Raw genomic sequence first — 20,230 nt, forward strand, 5'->3', positions numbered from 1 at the left:
GTTTTTCGCCAGTTACCAGTCAACTTGAGCAATCAAAATCCCGTCCTTGTATGGAAAACTTTTTTCGTTGACGAGGTATCTTCACAAAATTTTGCATAGAATATTATCCGAAGAATCGCAAAACACATTGTTCAAATCGGACTCCTTTATCATATACTTGCAACACAATCTAACCAATCAAAGTCAATATAAATTTGTTTTTATACCGTTTTAAAAGTATGTTATTAGAAATGCACCTGTGAAGGGTATTACGGCTTCGGTGTAGCTGAAGTTAACAAATTTTTCTGATTTTAAATCTTCTTAATAAAATTAACACTATTCGAGCAACGCGATAACCAAATTTAGTGCTATTACTTTTACACCAGTAATCGCTACGTATTTATTAACCAATTCATATTAAAAACAACAAAAACTATTGCAATCTACAATAAATTAAATAAATCAAAAAAGGCAACAAACTCGATTTGGCAAAATCTATGTGTCTGTATGCAAATCTTGACATTAATCTTATGCATTAAACGGCAGTGAAATCGGACGCTAGCGACGGAGCGCATTGGCGGGACCAAAATAGAGGAACGCGAACAAGAATGATAGATATAGTACTTAAATTATGTGTAAACAAAAATCGTTAAATATTATATGTGTGTGTGTGTGAGTCAAAGTGCGTGACAGTTAAATAGTTGGAAGTCGACGGCGCGCATGCGCAATGCGTTTCGAGTTGCATTATTTGTTTTTGCCTGCAATTAGTTGCCATGCGAATGGCAGAAAAAAAACAATAACAGTTAACTTGAATTATAAACATGGCAGCACATATTTGCCTCATATTGTTTACTCAGAATGCAAAATAAATCTCTGTTTTAGAAAAAAAGGAGCAGACTGAAGCAAAAACTTCGTGCCACATGCCAATTGCCACTCAGACTGCCTTAGGCGACAAGTTTGTGCGTGGATTGTTGGTTTTTACTCGGCTAGAATTTGATTTTAAACTACTTAAATCTAAAGAAAATATTATAAAGACCTAAATTTTTCATATCTGAATGCCTTATTTCAAGAATAAAAACATACCTACATATTTTATCTTAACTTGAAATATGTATTGAAAATTCTCCGAACTTTTTAAAAAAAATATTGGTTTTCATCATCTCCTTTTTATCGAATTTGTTAACTTCCTACAAGATCATAGAAGGAAATAAAAAGTTAGACGAGAAGGATATAATGGTTGAGCTGAGAATGCAGTTCCCTTAAGCGGCCTTAAGCTATTCAGCTCCTGCAAGGGTTGCGTGAAAAATGGACTTTAGAGGAGGTGACTAGGAACAATTACATCCCATCAGCATCTTCAGAAGATCATAAAGTCAATCTGCAGAATGTGTGGAGAATGTGCCAAGACTTCATCCAGTTGAAACAAGATATCTTCTGCTGCTCCCAATGTTGCAACCTAGAATATTTTGAGAAGTTTTGTTGGAAAAAGTCAAATATTTCAAATTTATAATATTGCTGAATAGGTCTTAAATGATTGTCTTTTGGGAGGCACAATGCACCTAATGATGGCTTAAGTGCAATGCTCTTGCGCGTGCAACCAACCAACTGACATTATACTCGTAATATAATAAACACACTAACGGCAAATCCACATTTGCCCACACCAAGCGATATTTTCAATTCCCACAGCGACTTCAAAAAGTGTCAGCGGTTAATTAACTATCAGAAATATAAAAATGTTTGCCATTAATTAAGTTTGTGCAAAAACAAAAAAAGCTACTTTCGGTTGCTCAGAAGCTATAATACCCATCACAAAGACAAAAGATTCCTTAAAAGAACTTTTGATCGGTCGGTTTAAGTATATGACAACTTTAGTGATTCGTTCAGAGCAATGTTTTCGGAGATTGCGCTTTGCCTTGCCAAATTTCGATAAGATATCGTCTCAAATAAAAACAATAATTCCGATCGTTCAGTTTGTATGGCAGCCATATGTTATGGTGGTTCGATATCGGCGGTTCCAAAGAAAGAGCAGCTTATTGGGAAGAAAAGAATGTGGGCAAAATGTCCGGTCGATTTCTCAAAAACTGGTAGATTAGTTTGCGTGTTAACAGACGAACATAGCTACAAATATCGACTCAGCTCGTTTTGCTGATCATTTATGTATAGGGTCTTCTACGACTTGTTCAAGGTGCAAAAAAGTTGAACCCAAGTTCAGATAGTTATAGTGTGAATGACTTAAGTCTGGCCGTAATAGGTAGATATGATAAAAACAAGTATTTAGTATTCAACTAACTGAAGGGAGGGAAACAACTCATACAGAAAATGAGAAGAGATGAATATCTGGAACGATTTCTTTTTCCATTTTTGCTATTGAACAACACTGAGGTTAGTTCAGGTTAAGCTGGTAGGCCAATAAGCTACGCATAGATCATTTTGATGGTTTGAAATATCAGATGGAGTTTAGCTGCTAGGTCCAAGAGGAGTAGTCATCCTTTAGGATAGCGGCGCTTGAAGCAAATTTTAACACACTCTTCAAGCATATTATTAATACCTCCTATCCTATCCGCCTATCATACTGTGGCGGGCACAACACCGATTGCCACTCAAATTTTGTTAAGACATCATTACGTTGAAAGCCATTTTTGGATTTATGAAGCTTGATGAGGACTTATAAATTTCAAACTTACCTTGAAAGGGAGTTAATACATGCTGTTCTCACTGTTTGCTCTCAGGTTCGTTTCGTCCTGTTTAATTGAGGTAGTGTAAAATCCAGAAACCTGAATGGCGTTCTATGTAAAATTTTCTGTTAGTAAACCAGAAATAAATCTGGATCCCTCATATTGCCTTCCTTACCTGACAGGAGTGAGATAGGGCTGCTGTAGGCGGAGATAAGTACTTATACGGATGGGCCAAAACCACATAATCGAGTAGGAGGTGGTGTCATTTCAGCAAAATTATATGCCAGAGTTGCCTTCCGACTACCAGACCACTGCAGTGTCTTCCAAGCGGATATAACAGCAATTAAAGTTAATCTCTCAGTTCTGACAAAGACTGTGATCAGAACAAGGAATATATTTATATTTATACGTATAGGAACGATGAGCAAGCGGCGGTGAAATCACTACAGTACCAAGGGTAAAGTTAAGTAAAACAATGATCTCTTATAGAATCTGAGAGCACAATAGACCATAGGTCGCAGTGCAAAGCCTCAATTCTTTATCTATCTGATTTCACGATAAACCTGCTCCTGGTACCTGTGAAGCAGATGAACAGGCTAGAGCAGAAACGTATCTAGGATTAGACTCCGATAAAGAAGGAATAAGTATACACATGAATGGAATATGGGCCGCACATGCCGACTATTAAAATTCAAAAGGAATAAGAACTGTAGTAGGTGTACTAACGGGCCACTGTCTAAATGACAGATATTCCAGCAGACTGGGAATACTAAACAACGACTATGGTAGAAGTTACCAAGCGGTAGAAGCAGAAGATTCTATAGAAGCTTTGCGAAAGAATGAACATGAATGCAAGCCCGAGATTCTTGACATTGTCTCAGAATTTGCACATATAAAACTTTCTGCATTGATGAACTTCATCAAGAGTTAAGGGGGTTTCAAAAAGGACATAATAGAGTAAGGCGATTTTAGTCCGGGTAGCTTCACAATGGGCCTAGTCAAGGCTTATATGCGTCGTCAGACATCCACTTTATCTACCTAAGCCAGTCATACATTTTAGCTCTTAGTAGCGTTCAATGTGAGTGAGTAACCCTTGAGGTAGTCAGCTCAGTCATCGAGTATCGTGACATCAATTGGCATATGTGTGCGTGTATGAAATTCAAAACTGTAAATGCAATTTTTGCATGCCAGTTAATTCTTTTTACCCCGACTCACAGACACGGTCATTGTCAATTACGAGCTTATACGAACAAACTAAGGCAGCGGTCAAAGGCCAGACGTGCGGCGCAGAGTCGCAGAGCTAAGTGTAGGCGGTGAACGCAGCATTCTAAAAACACACAGCCGCAATCAACGAGGAAGATTAGAGCGCAGTGGCTACACAAAAAATTAAATCATGACAAAGGAACGTTGGAAAGAATAAAAAAGGAGCAATTAAACATAATTGCATTTCCGCTGATTTCTGAGTGTGGTTTGACTGCACTTGCACTGCTGAATAGCAGAAATATGAAACCAAAATCAGAGTAGTTATTGACGCATATAAAAGCTGTGTGTAGTCGAAGAAGCAGACACTTAACCTAAGGCAATAATCATGAGGCATTAGGATCAGACTATGGAAATGGAGGAAGATATGCCTAGGCAATCATTACACAAAACACTTTCTTGCATAAACTTCACTTTTAAGAAATTTTAAAGTCCTTGCGTCTTTTTCGACGTTATCACATTCTATCGAAGATCGACTAATTTTGCCTCGCTTATTATTTATATCTATACTTTATAGGGTATTCCTAGTTTTCTGCTTAACTTCACAATCACCTACATTTTTCTCTGTATTTTCGGGTTTCTTTCTATCTTCTTTGTAAACAGTCAACTGCAAGTCGTAATTTAAATAAAATGTAAGTAAAATCTTACCTTGGCGCTGGCGAAGAATATTGACAGTTTGAAATGTTTTCACAGTTCTCTAATATTCAAAGAGTCAATTTCAAATCTTCGTTTTGCAAGTAGTACAAATATATATGAATGAAGTATGAACCGTGAAAAGAAAATCGACACACACCACATTTTCGTCGATTTTAAAGCCGAATATGCCGTTATGTCTGAAATCGGTATATCCGCATATTAAATATGGCTTTGTAAGTTTTTCGAGTCGTTCGATAACAAGCGAGGTTTCAGGCTAGTAGGCTTCGTCACGTATGACTACTTAAATCTATTCCTGGAGAAAAAAATACGAGTTCCAGAGCTAAATAGAGGAGGTACAATCTTCTTTAAGAGTGTTCAGTTGCTGGTGAAATAGATATCATTAGCCTTAGCAACCGCGCCGTTAGTTCTGTTTTCTCCAGAATAGATAAGGAAGCAAAGCAAATGGGTCTGGTAGTGAACAAGGTTAAGACGAAATATCTCCTGTCATCTAACAAACCGTAATATTCTCGGCTTGGTTCGCACGTCACTGCTGACAATCATATCTTTGAAGTCCTACGAAATTTTGTTAATCTAGTAGTCAGCATTAACACCAACAACAGTACCGATATGACATCATCCAATGAGTCGGCCTTAGGAGTGTTCGAGAGAAAAGTTTTGTGGAATATTTATGGTTCTTTACGTTACGCATTGGCAACGACAAATACCGCAGTCGATGGAACGATGAGCTATATGAGATATACGACGACATTGACATAGTACAGCTAATCAAGAGTCAGAGGGTGCGCTCCAGCTTTGAAGGTTTTCGATTCAGTACCCGCCGGTGGAAGCGGAAAAAGACCTCGCTACGTTGGAGAGATCAGGTGGAGAGGCACCTGGCTGCACGAGAAGAAGTTCTGGCCCGCTGTTCTTGATTCAGCTTTAACAGAAAGTTGAATTTTGTTCATTTCATTTCCTTCAAAGTAATCCCCTCCCGCTGCAGTACACTTATGCCAACGAATTTTCCAGTCATCATAGCACTTGGAAAAATCCTCCGTCATGATGGCCATCAGAGCCTTCTTCGATTCAACTTTTATATCCTCAATTGAGTCAAAACGGTGTGCTCGGAGTGGTCATGTGAATTTGCTGAATAGCCCGAAGTTTCACGAAGGTAAATTAGGCGAATGCGGTGGTTGCGGTGGTGATATTAGTTGAAAATGTGGCGAAATAATCACGAATAACCAATGAGGTATGAGGTGGTGCATTGGTTCTTTGTACAGTAGTTCCAGAGCTGTTAACGAGACAAAACGACTATCTCAAATTGGTATATTTTGACGTGAAATTTAGCATAGATGTCACCAACAGTACTACCAAAAAAAATTACCGATTTGTTCCGACTGGAGATGGGATCCAATTCTGGTTACCAGTCGGGCTGTAATCAATTGGTAGTAGTTTCGGCTGTGAGGTCCGACTGGAGACTAAATTCTGGTAACACGGGGAGCAGGAGCCTTTGGAGTACGCTTATGCGAACTGGCCACTCGAGGAGTTTCGTGGTGGTTTTGGTTAAAAGCCGAGTGCGGGAAGAACTGACACTTTGTCAATTGAATGTGGACTTGCATTGCAACCAGGTGCCGATACCAAAGTGCGGCAGCTGTATTAGATGGGCCTCGAAACCTATCAAAGTGGTTAGTGTGTCCATTCCACGCTATTTATTGGTACTGAAAATAACTGCCGTTTCTAGTGCTTTTTCAACGCATTGATTTGATCCGCTGTGCTCTTGGGCGCCTTGGACCCACGTCAAACACACCGGACGTTGTTCAATCGTTTAGCCTTAAACTAAAAAAACAAATATTTCTTCAATTATTAAAAAAAAATTATTCACCGAGTTGTTGCTACTTTATTTACTTTACTTTATTTTATGATAATTTAAATACTAAATTACACAGTATTTAGATGTTCAAAATCATTGTTGGCTATTTTGTACACAATTATGTGAATAACGGTGATACATTTTTGTATGTTTGTATAAACGATATTATTTATTTTTAGGGTTATAAAGGCTTCGTAATGCAACTTCACTTGCTGATGGCTAGAGTTCAACAGTTACCGCATATTTAGTGTACTAGAAACCGTTATATGTTACCATAATTTCCTGATTATTAAGAGCTCTTTATTGTAAAACTCTGTGTGTTTTGCTTGGCGGTGCTGAAATCGAATTCTCTTACTTTTTAAAATATTTGTGTTTTGTGCGAATTTCATTAGATATAGTTTTGAGTTGTTTTTGTAATAATTTTTTTTTAAGGTTTTCGAAAAATTTTCTCTAAATGTTTTCAAAAAAATGTTCTTTAAATACTACATGTATTTTCGATTTGAAGTGTAAATTTAACTATGTAGATATTTGTCAAACAATTTACAGTTACAGAACCGACTACTCCAACGAATTATAAATAAGTTGTGGTTTTTTTTTACATTCATTGAAAAATTAATTCGCTAACTTATAGTATGTTTAAAAGTGACTTATGTGTTTAAACATAAAACTATTTAAAGAGCTGGTTTTGTCTTAAGATTACAAAGCATTGCAAAGGTGGACTCCAAACGTTTCCCGCCATAACCTCAACTGCGCGCCCACTTCGACGAACTTCATTTGATCAGCTTGATTAGCAGCGTGCCGATGGGTAGCAGGACTAACGCGACGTAAGGCGAGGAGGCGGCAGCGCCATTGCAGCCGTCAGTGCTGCATGTTTGACAGAAAGTCGTTTTGATGTATGATGAGCTAGTTTCATGACCGCAACGATCGGAGGAGTCTTCATAGTCTTCGTAAAAGCAAGAGCGCGAAATTACACGTTTGCCATAGACTGTAATGAGTAAAATAATATAGATGAAATATATTGTAATTCTGTAAGTTACTTTCTAGTATATATTATTATACCCTGAACAGGGTATACAGTTACGGACAATAAAATAGAATCATCCATGATACTAACTTTCCGATCTAAAAAAAATATGAATTTGATTTAAATTCCACTAAGTATTATCATTATTATTTACTTCATATCAAGTGCTATTGATAGCAGTAAAAACATTGGAAAAAAACAATTCATAAATATTACAACAACAAAGGTAAAAAATATATTTCAAAAATTCGAAGGACAAAAAAATAGAATCAAAATTATTTATATTAAAAAAAAATTATTTTTTAAGGGAACTAATGGAAACAAGTAAGGAAGGGCTAACTTCGGGTGTCACCGAACATTTTATACTCTCGCATGATAAAGTGATAATCGAGATTTCATTATCCGTCATTTACATATTTTTCAAATACCGTATTTGTGTAAAGTTTTATTCCGCTATCATTATTGGTTCCTAATGTACTATATATTATACAGAAAAGGCATCAGATGGAATTCAAAATAGCGTTATACTGGAAGAGGGCGTGGTTGTGAACCGATTTCACCCATATTTGGTACATGTCATCAGGGTGTTAAGAAAATATTATATACCGAATTTCATTGAAATCGGTAAAGTAGTTCCTGAGATATGGTTTTTGGACCATAAGTGGGCGACGCCACGCCCATTTTCAATTAAAAAAAAAGCCTGGGTGCAGCTTCTTTCTGCCATTTCTTCCGTAAAATTTAGTGTTTCTCATGTTTTTGTTAGTCGGTTAACGCACTTTTAGAGATTTTCAACATAACCTTTGTATGGGAGGTGGGCGTGGTAATTATCCGATTTCTTCCATTTTTGAACTGTATATGAAAATGCCTGAAGAAAACGACTCTATAGAGTTTGGTTAACATAGCTATAGTAGTTTCCGAGATATGTAGAAAAAACTTAGTAGGGGGCGGGGCCACGCTCACTTTTCCAAAAAAATTACGTCCAAATAAGCCCCTCCCTAATGCGATCTTTTGTGCCAAATTTCACTTTAATATCTTTATTTATGGCTTAGTTATAACACTTTATAGGTTTTCGGTTTCCGCCATTTTGTGGGCGTGGCAGTAGGCCGATTTTGCCCATCTTCGAACTTAACCTTCTTATGGAACCAAGGAATACGTGTACCAAGTTTCATCATGATATCTCAATTTTTACTCAAGTTACAGCTTGCACGGACGGACAGACGGACGGACGGACAGACAGACATCCGGATTTCAACTCTACTCGTCACCCTGATCACTTTGGTATATATAACCCTCTATCTGACTCTTTTAGTTTTAGGACTTACAAACAACCGTTATGTGAACCAAACTATAATACTCTCCTTAGCAACTTTGTTCATCGATTCCATTGCCCGACGTTATTACCGTGCAATTATCAGCGTATAAGGTGATAGAAATTCTCTCTGGCGGAGGAGGAGAGGACACCTCCCTACGGAACTCCCTCAAGGCGTCAATTGTCTTTACTAGCGGAGAGAGGGGAGTTATCGGACGTAAAAAATATTGGTTTGTGGACGTACAAAATCTAACTCGTGCAAGAAATATAACGGAATGACCTTCAAGCATGTCGCACCTTCAGTTCACAAGATAATTTTGTTTAGAGATGAAGTTTACTTTTGGCTAAAGGGACACGACAATAAAATTATTAACGCACTGTGAGTGATGTGACCCCGTTAAATCCTAAAACGGTCACTGTTTATAGCCGAAGAGAAGCATTCCTTTCTATTTCTGCAAACTTAAGCCGGACATAATATTACAGTCAATGGGGAGGGCTATATAGAGCCATGATTAATGCCTGATTTTGCGGATGTTAATAGAGACGACCTTTGCTTCCAACAAGAGGGAATAACAAGCCAAGCAAGCAATTAATTTATTTTGGCGTGGCTTCCAAGATCTGGGGGTTTATGACCCCTAAACTATTTTTTGTGGCATATATAATGATTGACGCCTCGGAAGAGAATATTTGATGCGTTATTGCCGACATATGACCACAATTAAGTGATCTCTCGGCTTGAATTTATTCCAGACCGCCGCGGTAGACATTTGCCCGAAATAATTTTTGAAACATAATGGCAAACTCTTACAATTAAATATAAGCTAATGTTTTGGTAATTAATTTATATGTATATTAAATATTCTTCAAAACCACATGTCTCAAAAGACATCTTATGCATTCAAATATACTTCTAGCCCCACAATTACATAGATACGGCTTTTTACGGCCATGTAACGTAAAGTGAGCATCACTATGTACAAAAGCCATCAACTACACCATCAAACGCGCTGCCACTTCCTAACTATTATAGCAATCCAACCACCAATTTTCAGCAAGGCCCAATTAAGTAAAACTTTGCCTCGCCAGTACTCGTGACGAACTTCAAATCGACGTCTTACATAACTGCTGCTACGCTCTAACATTACTGACTATTTTTCAGAGAAAACGCAATTGTTGAAAAATATTGGCGACTGCCTTAATAAGCAACTTGCCGCCACCAAAATGGGCGAAACTCTTAAAACCACTCCATAACGACGATCAACAGCAACAAGCAGCCAAACGATCACGATGCGTTTGTTTATTTTGAGCAACTGGTTGGTACTGTAAACGCAAGAGATGTGAGAAAAAGTATAAAACAAAAAATTATAAAAATTAAATTACAAAGCTTGCCACTTTAAGAAGCGACGAAAACAATAATAAAAATATTATCTTTGCACGATCGGTCTAACTGTAAGTTTTTGTGTCGAATTACGTATCTTAAGGAAGGACTTTAAATCAATCGGTCAATTGGCATCGAGTTTTAATCAGAATTGACATTTCTGACCAAAAACCATAATTACAAGCTAGCGATTGTCAGTTATATGGCGAATTAGCAAACAAAAACAAAACAGTTAATTTATGCGCTCAAGTAAAAAATATATCAATAATAACTCAGCGCTATTTTGCTCCAACGGTAATTTGGTGGCGTGGCGTACATATGTCACAGTAATTCAATTTTTTGCGATTATTGCACTCATTATTTAACGACTTAATTACTTTTCTGCTGAGCACTTTTGGCAGTCGTTTTTTACAGCTATTTCTCTCATTTAGATGATTCATTCTTTATTTACGCTATACATATACTCGTATGTGTGTTTTATATTTCGGGATCAGAGAACAAAAATTTTGATTATCGAAAAAATCTCGATTGTTTTTCAGCTTATTCTCCATTAAGGTCTTTATACTTTTGCCTCCGTCAGGCACTGTTGTCTGATTGAGGTATCTCCAAAACATGCGTTCTGAACTCATCAATCGCCTCTTCAAGTTTAGAAAACCTTTGGCGTCTTAGTTTAGTTTTTTTCGTATGAGAATAAAAAAAAGATTCATAATCTGTCCAGATGTGATAGACTTGTTTCGAAGCACTGCTATGGTTTTTTTGCACATTTCTCTCGGCTAATCGACGCGAAACCTTTTTTGAGCGTTTGACAAATTGTATGGGATCCAAAGTGTTCAAATTTTTTTACTGCCAAATATTAATGCAATATTGAATGTAGTACGTTGGTCCCACAAATGCCCATAGATATCTCAATCTTACGATAGATCACATGACGATCTTGCAGTATCAGTTTGCGTACAGCGTCTATAGTTTCCGGAACAACAACTGATTGTGGACGACCTTTCTGAAATTCGTCTTTAAGAGCTCACCTCGATTAGATTCACCACACCATCTACACTAATCCTTGAAGGAGCTTCATTTTTAAAGTTTCAATTAGGTTCATCGATGCACTGTTGCTAAGTTAATTCACATCTAAAGTTGTAAAAAAATAATAGCGCGAAAATGTTCGTGATTTAATTCCATTTTTTGGTCGAGATGAATATTTTAAATTACTGTATATAACACAAATAGCGCTCGTATGTCAAAACATTCTGAGTATGTAACTATAACATCAAAAATATAAAACTTCACGATAAAATTGTGAGTTACCAGGTTGCTACATAAGGTTTGCCAAATCGCGAAAAATAAAAGGAAATCCTACGTATGCATACTTTTAAATGTTCAAAAAGAAGAAAGCATGTAAATTTGAATTGCACCGAAGTTAGAATACCTTTCACAGTGCATTTTTTATAGCATAAAATACTATAAATAAAAAAACTATTTGCTATATATAATGAGATCTAACAAATTTCCCGTAGTTTGTAGAGTTGTCTTCGACAGTAATTTGGGAAAAATTTTATGAAGATATCTTTCCAAATAAAGCAGCACAGCTACATATACTTGTATCCTATCGCGGTTTGATATTCTTACAGTTAAAAAAAATATTATTTTACGCATTGAAAATTGCTTTGGATTTCGAAAGTATTTGGCATGCTCTCAGACACAATGATGTTGCCAAATTTGTAGCAATCGGTAAATTACGCCGGCGTAAGTAAATGGGATGGAGAAAAGGCTATGCCGAAGTTATTTTCTCAAAATGTACTCGGAGATTTTAAACGTGATCAATTTAGAAATTATAAAGCAACTTTACATATATAAATATTTACAAAAGTAATTATTGTTCTGTAAAGTTGATCGGAGAAAAGTTTTGTGCTGATAGTTGAAAGCTTTTCAGGCAACCATTAAGTGCCAAATTACGAAGAAATAGCGCAAAATGTGCTGAAAGACTAATCTGAAGTCTGGAAGTAGAAGTTTTAATATCAAGTTAGGCCAGTTTTCCAGTCATCTGGATAAATTTTCGAATAATATTGGAAATTATATCGAAGAATAGAGAGAGCGGTTTCATCAGAATCGAAAAATAATTCAAAAAAAGTTTTAAAGTTTATAGGGTCGCCATATGATATTAGATTACTGCTGGCCCTTAAAAGTAGATTATCAAAAGATTGTGATGCTATAAATATGGGTGGTCCATTTCGAGGTTCCCTACTTTTTTTAAAGAAAAACACAAACTTCAAATTTAGCTTTTATTATAATATCATTCGGCATTAGGCATTTAGGAACGGTCTCCATTGACAGTTACGTTCTTACTGGTATAATTTTTGAAGAAATATGGGCCAATGATTCCACCGGCCCAGAAACCACACCAAATCTCTTCATAGAGCCAGAAATGGGCCTAATCGCTGAACAAAATTTGGCTTTAAAACATCAGATCTTCTAGGAACTTTTCAAGAGCCCATAGAGCGAAGCGATGTCGCTTGGGAAGGTCGAGCGCCTTCAGTTCTTGCACAAGCTGTAATTTGTACGCTTTCGGTTTAATATCTCGAAGTAAAATGCGCCAAGCCGTTCCATGCACAGGGCTATTGAAAAAAATGTTCTCTAATTAGATCACCCGTTAGAGTGATGTTTGTTCAGTTTGTATAGCTAATTCAAAAGCAGTAGGGGTTTCCCAATAGTCTAATTTATATCTTTTTCGTAAGTTACTACCACCGAAGTTTGTACCTAAAACATATACGCTTTTTTTACATTTTTTTCCAATGTTAAAATATGGCAATACCTAATCAAATACCCCTTGAAGTTTCAATCAGCTTGTCAGTTAGCAGGGTGCCCAGCCTAATGACCATAAAGTCTTTATCACTGCACCCATCGGTCAGCGACACATACGACAAGTCCCCACAGCATTATTATCGGATATGCCTTTTCTGTATAACATATTCAAATACAAGTGTCAAGATATCCTGGGCGTAACTAGTAACTTTTGATTGGCAATGCAAACATGTCCGATAAAATAAACAAATGGACGCATAAAACCCGAAACAAATCGAAAATGGCTGCAGCTGAATGAACTTACGCTCAAGTTGTTTTGCTGTTGATTTGATTGTTTGCTACGTTGAAGTTGGGTTGTTGACGTATAATCCGCAAATAAGCGTATATAGGTATATGTATATGTATAGTATTTACTACATATATGTATGTGTGTACGTGCGTGCGTTTTTATTTGACGTACGCAAGTTTTTACATTTTCGCTGCTTAAGTGAGCTTTTTGATTTTATTTTTTCCAATGAGTTTACAATTCGAGACAATCACTGAGAATTCCACAACACAAAAGTAACACGAGACATAAAAAATCCCAGCAAAAAGTGCGCAAAATGCAATGAAAACATGCAATTCTATTTGTTATACCTTGAACATGCAGAGAGAAACGTGGGAGACCCTATAAAATATATGAATATATAACTGATTGGTTTTTGGCATACGATCTGAAATTTTGCAAGCGGCTTTTTCTTCCTGAAAATATGGAAATATGTTAAAACCACCGATATCGGGTTACTATAGCATATAGCTGCCATACGAACTGATTGATCAAAATCAAATCTTTATACCTTATACAAGTATGTTATAAGAAGAGCAACTGAGGAGGGTATTATAGCTTTGGTACAGCCGAAGCTTAAGGTTTTTCTTGTTTCTCTTTTTGTTTTTGTTCATGAAAAAAATGCGAATTGTGCGAACGACAAACTGTGAAAATGCGTTTTCGCTTTTTTATTAGTTTCGTTTTTGAAGTCTGACGTTTGGCGCGTTTTTTGTGTGTTTTCAGTACAACAGTGTTTGTTGTTGTTGACTTTATTGCTTTTAAATAAGTTTCGGAAACAGATAATGTAGACAAGTAGGCAAATAGTTGGATGCAGTGAACCGCGAGTGGTGAGCATATTTAGAAAATTAGTTTGCAACGTGTGGGGGAAGGGGGGAAGGCATTGGCGCAATATGTGAGACAGTGGTCGCTTGCTGGTTACTGAGTCTCTGTAAGGTATGTAGTTGGTCAAACTTGTCTGCTGGAAGTCCTTGGACCTATTTATTGCGAATGTGCAACTGTCATGGAACTAGACAGGTTACACGAATACAGCCGAATCCATACGCACATGTGTTTGTAAATACAGACATTTTATTTGATTCAATATACCCCTTACTATATACTTGTATATGTATGGACGAACTTCGATGCAGATTTAGGGTCTACTAAAAGCAGTTATATTTATTCAGTACTTAACTTAACTTTCAATGGGCGAGCTTTACAAATTGAAAATTTTTATTTGTAGTCGTGATAGTAATACTTGTAGTTCTGTTAGTAAATATTTCTGTTTACATATGAAAAAACTAGCCCGGTGCTAGCCATGCTTAACGTTAACTTCGGCTGCACCGAAGCTATAATACCATTAAGAAGCGCATTTTTTATAACATAAAAGTGTATAGAATGAAAATATCTTGATTATAGTGATTCGATTCTGGCAAAATATGCAGAGATTATGTCGCTGCCTTGTAGAATATTCTACAACAAATTTGGTGAAGATATCTTGTCACAAAAAAAGTTTTCCACACCAGAACTTGAGTGGGATTGGCCAGTTTGTAGGGCAGCTATATGCTATAGGGGTCCAATTTGGGAAATTTCTTCGTATATTCTAGTGTTGCCTTAGATAATAATCCGTGCTCAAAATTGTGAAGATACCTCGTCAGCTAAAGAAGTTTTTCTTACAAGGACTTGAGTTGGATCGGCTAGTTTGTATGGGCTATATGCTACAGTGGTTAGATATCGGCGGTATCGACAAATGAATAGCTTCTTGTAGCGAAAAGAACATGCGGGAAATTTCAGATCAATATCTTGAAAACTGAGATATTAGTTCCTGAACATGGTTGAATCGACAGAGCTTGTCACGCTTTTTAGAGCTTTCAAGAGGCACAGGCGTTACATGCTGGGTGCTACAAACTTTGTGGCAAATAACAGTGTATAATTAATCAACTGGCTTTCGTAGATTGAGAGAATTTAACGAGTTGTACCACGATAGAGAAGTCTTTTGGAGAGAACTGTGGGTGATGAATTCAAAGATCGTTATTTAGGCTGCTCTGTCGATATTTCCTTTTCGGACCGTGTTTCCAAAGTGAAGAGTTTCTAGTAGATAGAAGAGTGAAGTCGGGAAATTAAAACCGTAGTTGTGGTAAAAGGCTTGACATTGAATACTGAGATAGTCGAGCTTGATTGAGGGGCAATACAGAGAATTTTGGAAACTTATCGAAAGAACCAGTTCTAACATCTTACATTGATTTATTTAAGAGCGAAATATGAATTCGTAAATAATAAATATTAGGTTGGAAAATATTTCAGTTCCGCCTTTTTGTCGTTTGAATTTCGCGGCTATGTATAAATCGCTAAAGAGCTCGTATCGGGCAATACTATACATCTTTGAAAGGTCTTGACATAACCTACAAAACGACGCTATGCATGATTAGTTTGGATATTGCGTTCAACAGTTATAGACGTGTAAACATGGAGTTCACTAAAGCCGAAATTCGTTTTAACTTTTTTAAAGTTTTCCTTCGTTAAAGGCAAATCCGTTAGAGAGAGTATTATAAAGTTGGCGGCTAGATGGAAACAAATAATCAAACGAAAAGTCGCAACTAAATCCGATCACTGTAACACTAAAGCATTGAATAAAGAGCAAAAAAGCCGAAGGGATATATTTGACAACCTAATAAATTGGTGATGATATTATATTTGTATGAAAAAAAATTTTTCTTCAGCTGAAACTGTTAAGTCAAGTAACGTTATGCTGCATTTTTGGTCCGTCGCCATCTCTAACATAAACTTATGGTCTTGCTTAGCACCATTTTCTGCCGAGAAAAAATGGGCTGGCTTGGTCATGTTATGCGATGGGATCCAGACACAATCAAACGAAACGCTATCGACGGGAATCAACAAGGTAGCCAACGGAAAACCCGATCCCATCAAATCTGGCGAAGGAGTTCAGATATCGTTGTATCTATGGGTCAAAAAAGTTGGAGTCAAATTAATAGGAAAAATCTGACTTTGGGGCTTTGCTCTCCGCGCAGCTACGTATATAGAATACAATATACTATAAGTGTCGTTAGAGCACACCTAACAATGTGATATTCTTTACCATTATTTTTCTAAAATTGTTGCCCCTGCTTAGCAGATAAAGAAAGATGTCGAAGAAGTCTAAAAAAATTATGTATAGTAAAAGGACGGACAGGGGTCAAGAAATTAGGTTCTTTAAATATTGATGATGCTGTTTTCATATTTCGAGAAATTGTTACAAATGCGGTGGGTACTTATACCACAAAGGAGCAGTTCCGCAAAGAAGAAGGAGTATGCAGAGAAAGGTATTGGCAACAACTCCAAGGCATGCGCATGCCAAGTCGCTAATGAGGGCTACAACGTCAACAATTTTAAATATGTAATCAACATCCTTAGGTACAAACTCAGGCTGTCGAATTGTCTCATTCAACACTGGCCACTGTATGCTCAAGAATCACTTATATAACATGAACCTAGCTTCTTGTGCAAATTGCCAGTTCTGCGACAGAGTCTGACACTCCAGAACACCTGCTAATGGTCTTTGGATCTATGTTTCCAAATAGGGATCACAGCGCCTCATTAGCACCTAGGAGTATATTGGAATTTATCAATATGCTGTGGCTAAGTGGGTCGTTGTGACTTAAGAGAACGCACAATAGATCGTAGGTCTTGGTGCCATCCTCATTTCTCTATCTATCTATGAGATCAGATGAGGTATGTAAAACAAAGAATTATAATTTATAAGTAGTTCGCAAAATCACACGAGCTTCTACCAAAAGTAACGTCAAAGATTCGTTTTTAAGTAGAAAATCTGCTGTATTTAAGCCTAGAGCTTTGACTGCAGTTATTCTTTTACGCAATTGAGCAATTGAGAAATGCAAATTTACTTTAAAGTGCTTTACTGGAATAACTGCGAATTGTCGTAGGAAACGTATAGCAAAAAGGCAGTATTAAGCAACGTCATAAAAATGCGCGACTGACGCAATTACCTGCTGGCAAACATTATGGTATGTGCACATATGTACAATAATACAATGATACGAACATATGCACTCGTGCATTGAAAAAATGCAATGAAGATACAAGCAACAATTTGTTGCATGCGCGATAAAATAGAAACAAACGCAATAACAAAGCAACCGTAAAAATTGCGCTTAAAACCAAAGCATGAAACACTTAAAATGATAACAAGTAAGGTGTGGTCGAACTCGAACGGAACCGAATATTATGACGGCACAATTGGCATTACTCTTCTTCGATTGAGACGATTTTTCAATGCTTCCAGCGCAAGGAGATAGAAATCCATCGGAAAGTGGAATAGGTACTATATTTAACCACCCTAGTAATGGGGTATATTTTATAATTTCTATTCTTGCGATCTCTAAGCGCACCCTGGAAACGTGGGTAACCCTTTTATAAGGTGCGGTAGCAAAAACGTATGGATCCTGTGGTCGCGGCTAAAAAGGAGAACATTTTTCAGTGGAGCGAATCCGACGTATTCGGTTTAAGGGTTTGCTGAAGACTAATTGTAACTGCTGTTCATCAGACAGCCTTGAATGAAATACCCCACTTTTGATGAATACAACGACAAACGAGCATTCACACTTTGAAAGTCCTGGCCTTAACTTGGGATAGTTCCGATGCCCAGCTCGTTGATATCCTCGTAAAAGTGCGCTAAATGGCGAAAAGAAGAAACGGCTTAAAATTGGTGATATTTGCTTATTGAAATTATAATCAATACCAGCAATAAGATACTGGGGATCAAAAGGGATTGAAATCGTATATTCAAGATTTTAACCTGTAATTTTTAGGAATACAGAGACACGTTCAATATTTTAGGAGAACCGCTTGAAAAACTTGAATTCAAAATTCTCACTTTTTCATAACAGGACAATTGAAAAGGTCTCTAACACATAGATTGCGCTACTAGAATTATTTCCATGTGATTTTTAGTTAGCCCTAACCTTCAAAAGCGCGTATATAAAGTTGATACCTGCCGGATCATTAGTTTGCGAATTAGTTCATTTTGAATGAAGCAATTTTTATTATTGCGAAAAAAATGGATAAAAGAAACTTCGTGTATTGATAAAATATTGCTTTTTGAGTAGAAAAAATACAGTTTGAGCAAAAATTTGACTTGATGACGAGTTTCCGAACACTTTCTTAGAAAAATCAGCCATCAAGGATTGGTGTGCTGAAGGCAATAAACGCACTGGACGTTCAAAACCATATACCATATAATTTTGGATGAAATATCAGACACTCTAAAGATATCAACTTAATGTATACATCGTATGATCCATGAGTATTTGGGTATGAGAAAGCTCACTTTTATCTTTCACGGCGTGTTGATGATTTGGAGCATGGTTTGGAGTTGTTCAAGATATTTGGCGTCGATATGTGACAATAGAGGAAACATGGATCCATTATATCACTCCGAAGTCTAATCGACAGTCATCCGAGTGAACTGCACTCGAAGAACACGCTCCAATGCGTAGAAAAACACAACAGTCGGCTGGCATGGTTATGGCGTCTGTATTTTGGAATGCGCATGGAATAATTCTTATTGACTATCTTCAAAAAGGAAGGACCATTAACAGCGACTATTACATATCGTTATTAGACTGTTTGAAGAACGGAATCGCCGAAAACTGGGTAGATTTGAAGGAAAAGAAAGTGCTGTTTCACCAAGCCAATGCATCGTGTCACAAGTCAGTGAAAACGATGGCAAAACTCCATGAATTGGGCTTCGAATTGCTCCCGCATTCACAGTGTTCTCCAGATCTGGCCCACGGCGACTATTTGCTATTCTAAGATCGGAAAAGAAAGCTCGCTTGCAGGAAATTTTAATCGAATAAAGAGGTGATCGCCGAAACTGAGGTCTATTTTGAAGCAAAGAACAAATTCTACCCGAAAAGGGTATCGAAAAGTTGGAGGGTTATAATCACCCTTGAAGGAAATTAAATAAAAATGTGAATATTTCAAAACAAAAATTTTATTAATATGGTAAGCCGGATACTTTTCCATTGACCAGTTATTTCGCGTCGAAGTCCTTTCTGCACTGGTCGGTCCGAAATCGGAGTGCCCATGGTTCTTTCGCTCGTATATCTTTCTACAGTTTGGGGATTTCAATTTTGGATAATTTTTTATTTTTTGATATTGGGAATTTTGGTTCGGAGATTAAAAATTTTTGGCGGTATTGAGCCTCCTGCTTTGAAAACAGGTAACATAGAACTTTTGAATTTGCCTCGATTTGCTGCCGATGCTTGGATTTCGTTTTTGCAAACTGCAATCTACGCATAACGAAGTCGCACTCGAGGATAAAAAGCGCGAATAATAAAATGCATTGCACGCTGACAGTAACGGCAAGTAGCGCATGCGAATTTTGACACACATGCACACACTTACGCACTAATACTTACTCATACATTTGTGGCATTTTACAACATTTCCACAAATCAACAAGCAACCCGTTGGCGGCGACTGCGACTGCGACGGCGTCACGACTTTTGCGATTCGCCGATGATAAAGCGAATTTGTCGCAACACGGCACCGCCGACAGCGTTGTTGGAAAAATTGTGTAATAAATTGCAACAAATTAGCGCCACATACAGCGAGAGCAGCAACGCCACGCGAATTTTGACCCATGTGTCGAAGAGCAAACCCGCCAGAGCTTCGGTTGCGGGTGAGCGGCATGGCGCTGCTGGGCGTGAGGTGTGAGTGCATTTTTGACAGTGAGACGATAAATGAACACTCAACTCGTGTAGTTTTGAGAAATTGAAATGCAACACTGCTATCACTGTCAGTGTCACTAATCGCACCTCACCCACATGTTGTGTGCGCTTGAGTGTCTATCAGTCTCTCTTTTACTGGCACAATAAATTTTAATTTTTTGGACGTTTCGCCAACCGGCGTGCTGTTTTGTCAACGAAATTAGCGTATTTTGTATAAATTGTGTACGAATAGAACGTCACACTGGATTTT

General features: G+C 37.3%; 1 protein-coding gene across 1 annotated transcript in view; it reads right to left on the reverse strand.

Moving 5' to 3' along the window:
- Window positions 1–6,421: 6,421 nt before the first annotated feature.
- Window positions 6,422–20,230, reverse strand: part of LOC126753315 (uncharacterized) — a 37,880-nt gene continuing 24,071 nt past the window's right edge. The window contains exon 3 of the mRNA XM_050464667.1: window positions 6,422–7,402. Within this exon, the coding sequence (XP_050320624.1) occupies window positions 7,188–7,402 (215 nt within the window). The 3' untranslated portion in view covers window positions 6,422–7,187. The remainder of the gene's footprint in view (window positions 7,403–20,230) is intronic.

Source organism: Bactrocera neohumeralis, chromosome 3 (assembly GCF_024586455.1).
Source record: "Bactrocera neohumeralis isolate Rockhampton chromosome 3, APGP_CSIRO_Bneo_wtdbg2-racon-allhic-juicebox.fasta_v2, whole genome shotgun sequence".
Lineage (NCBI taxonomy): Eukaryota > Metazoa > Arthropoda > Insecta > Diptera > Tephritidae > Bactrocera > Bactrocera neohumeralis.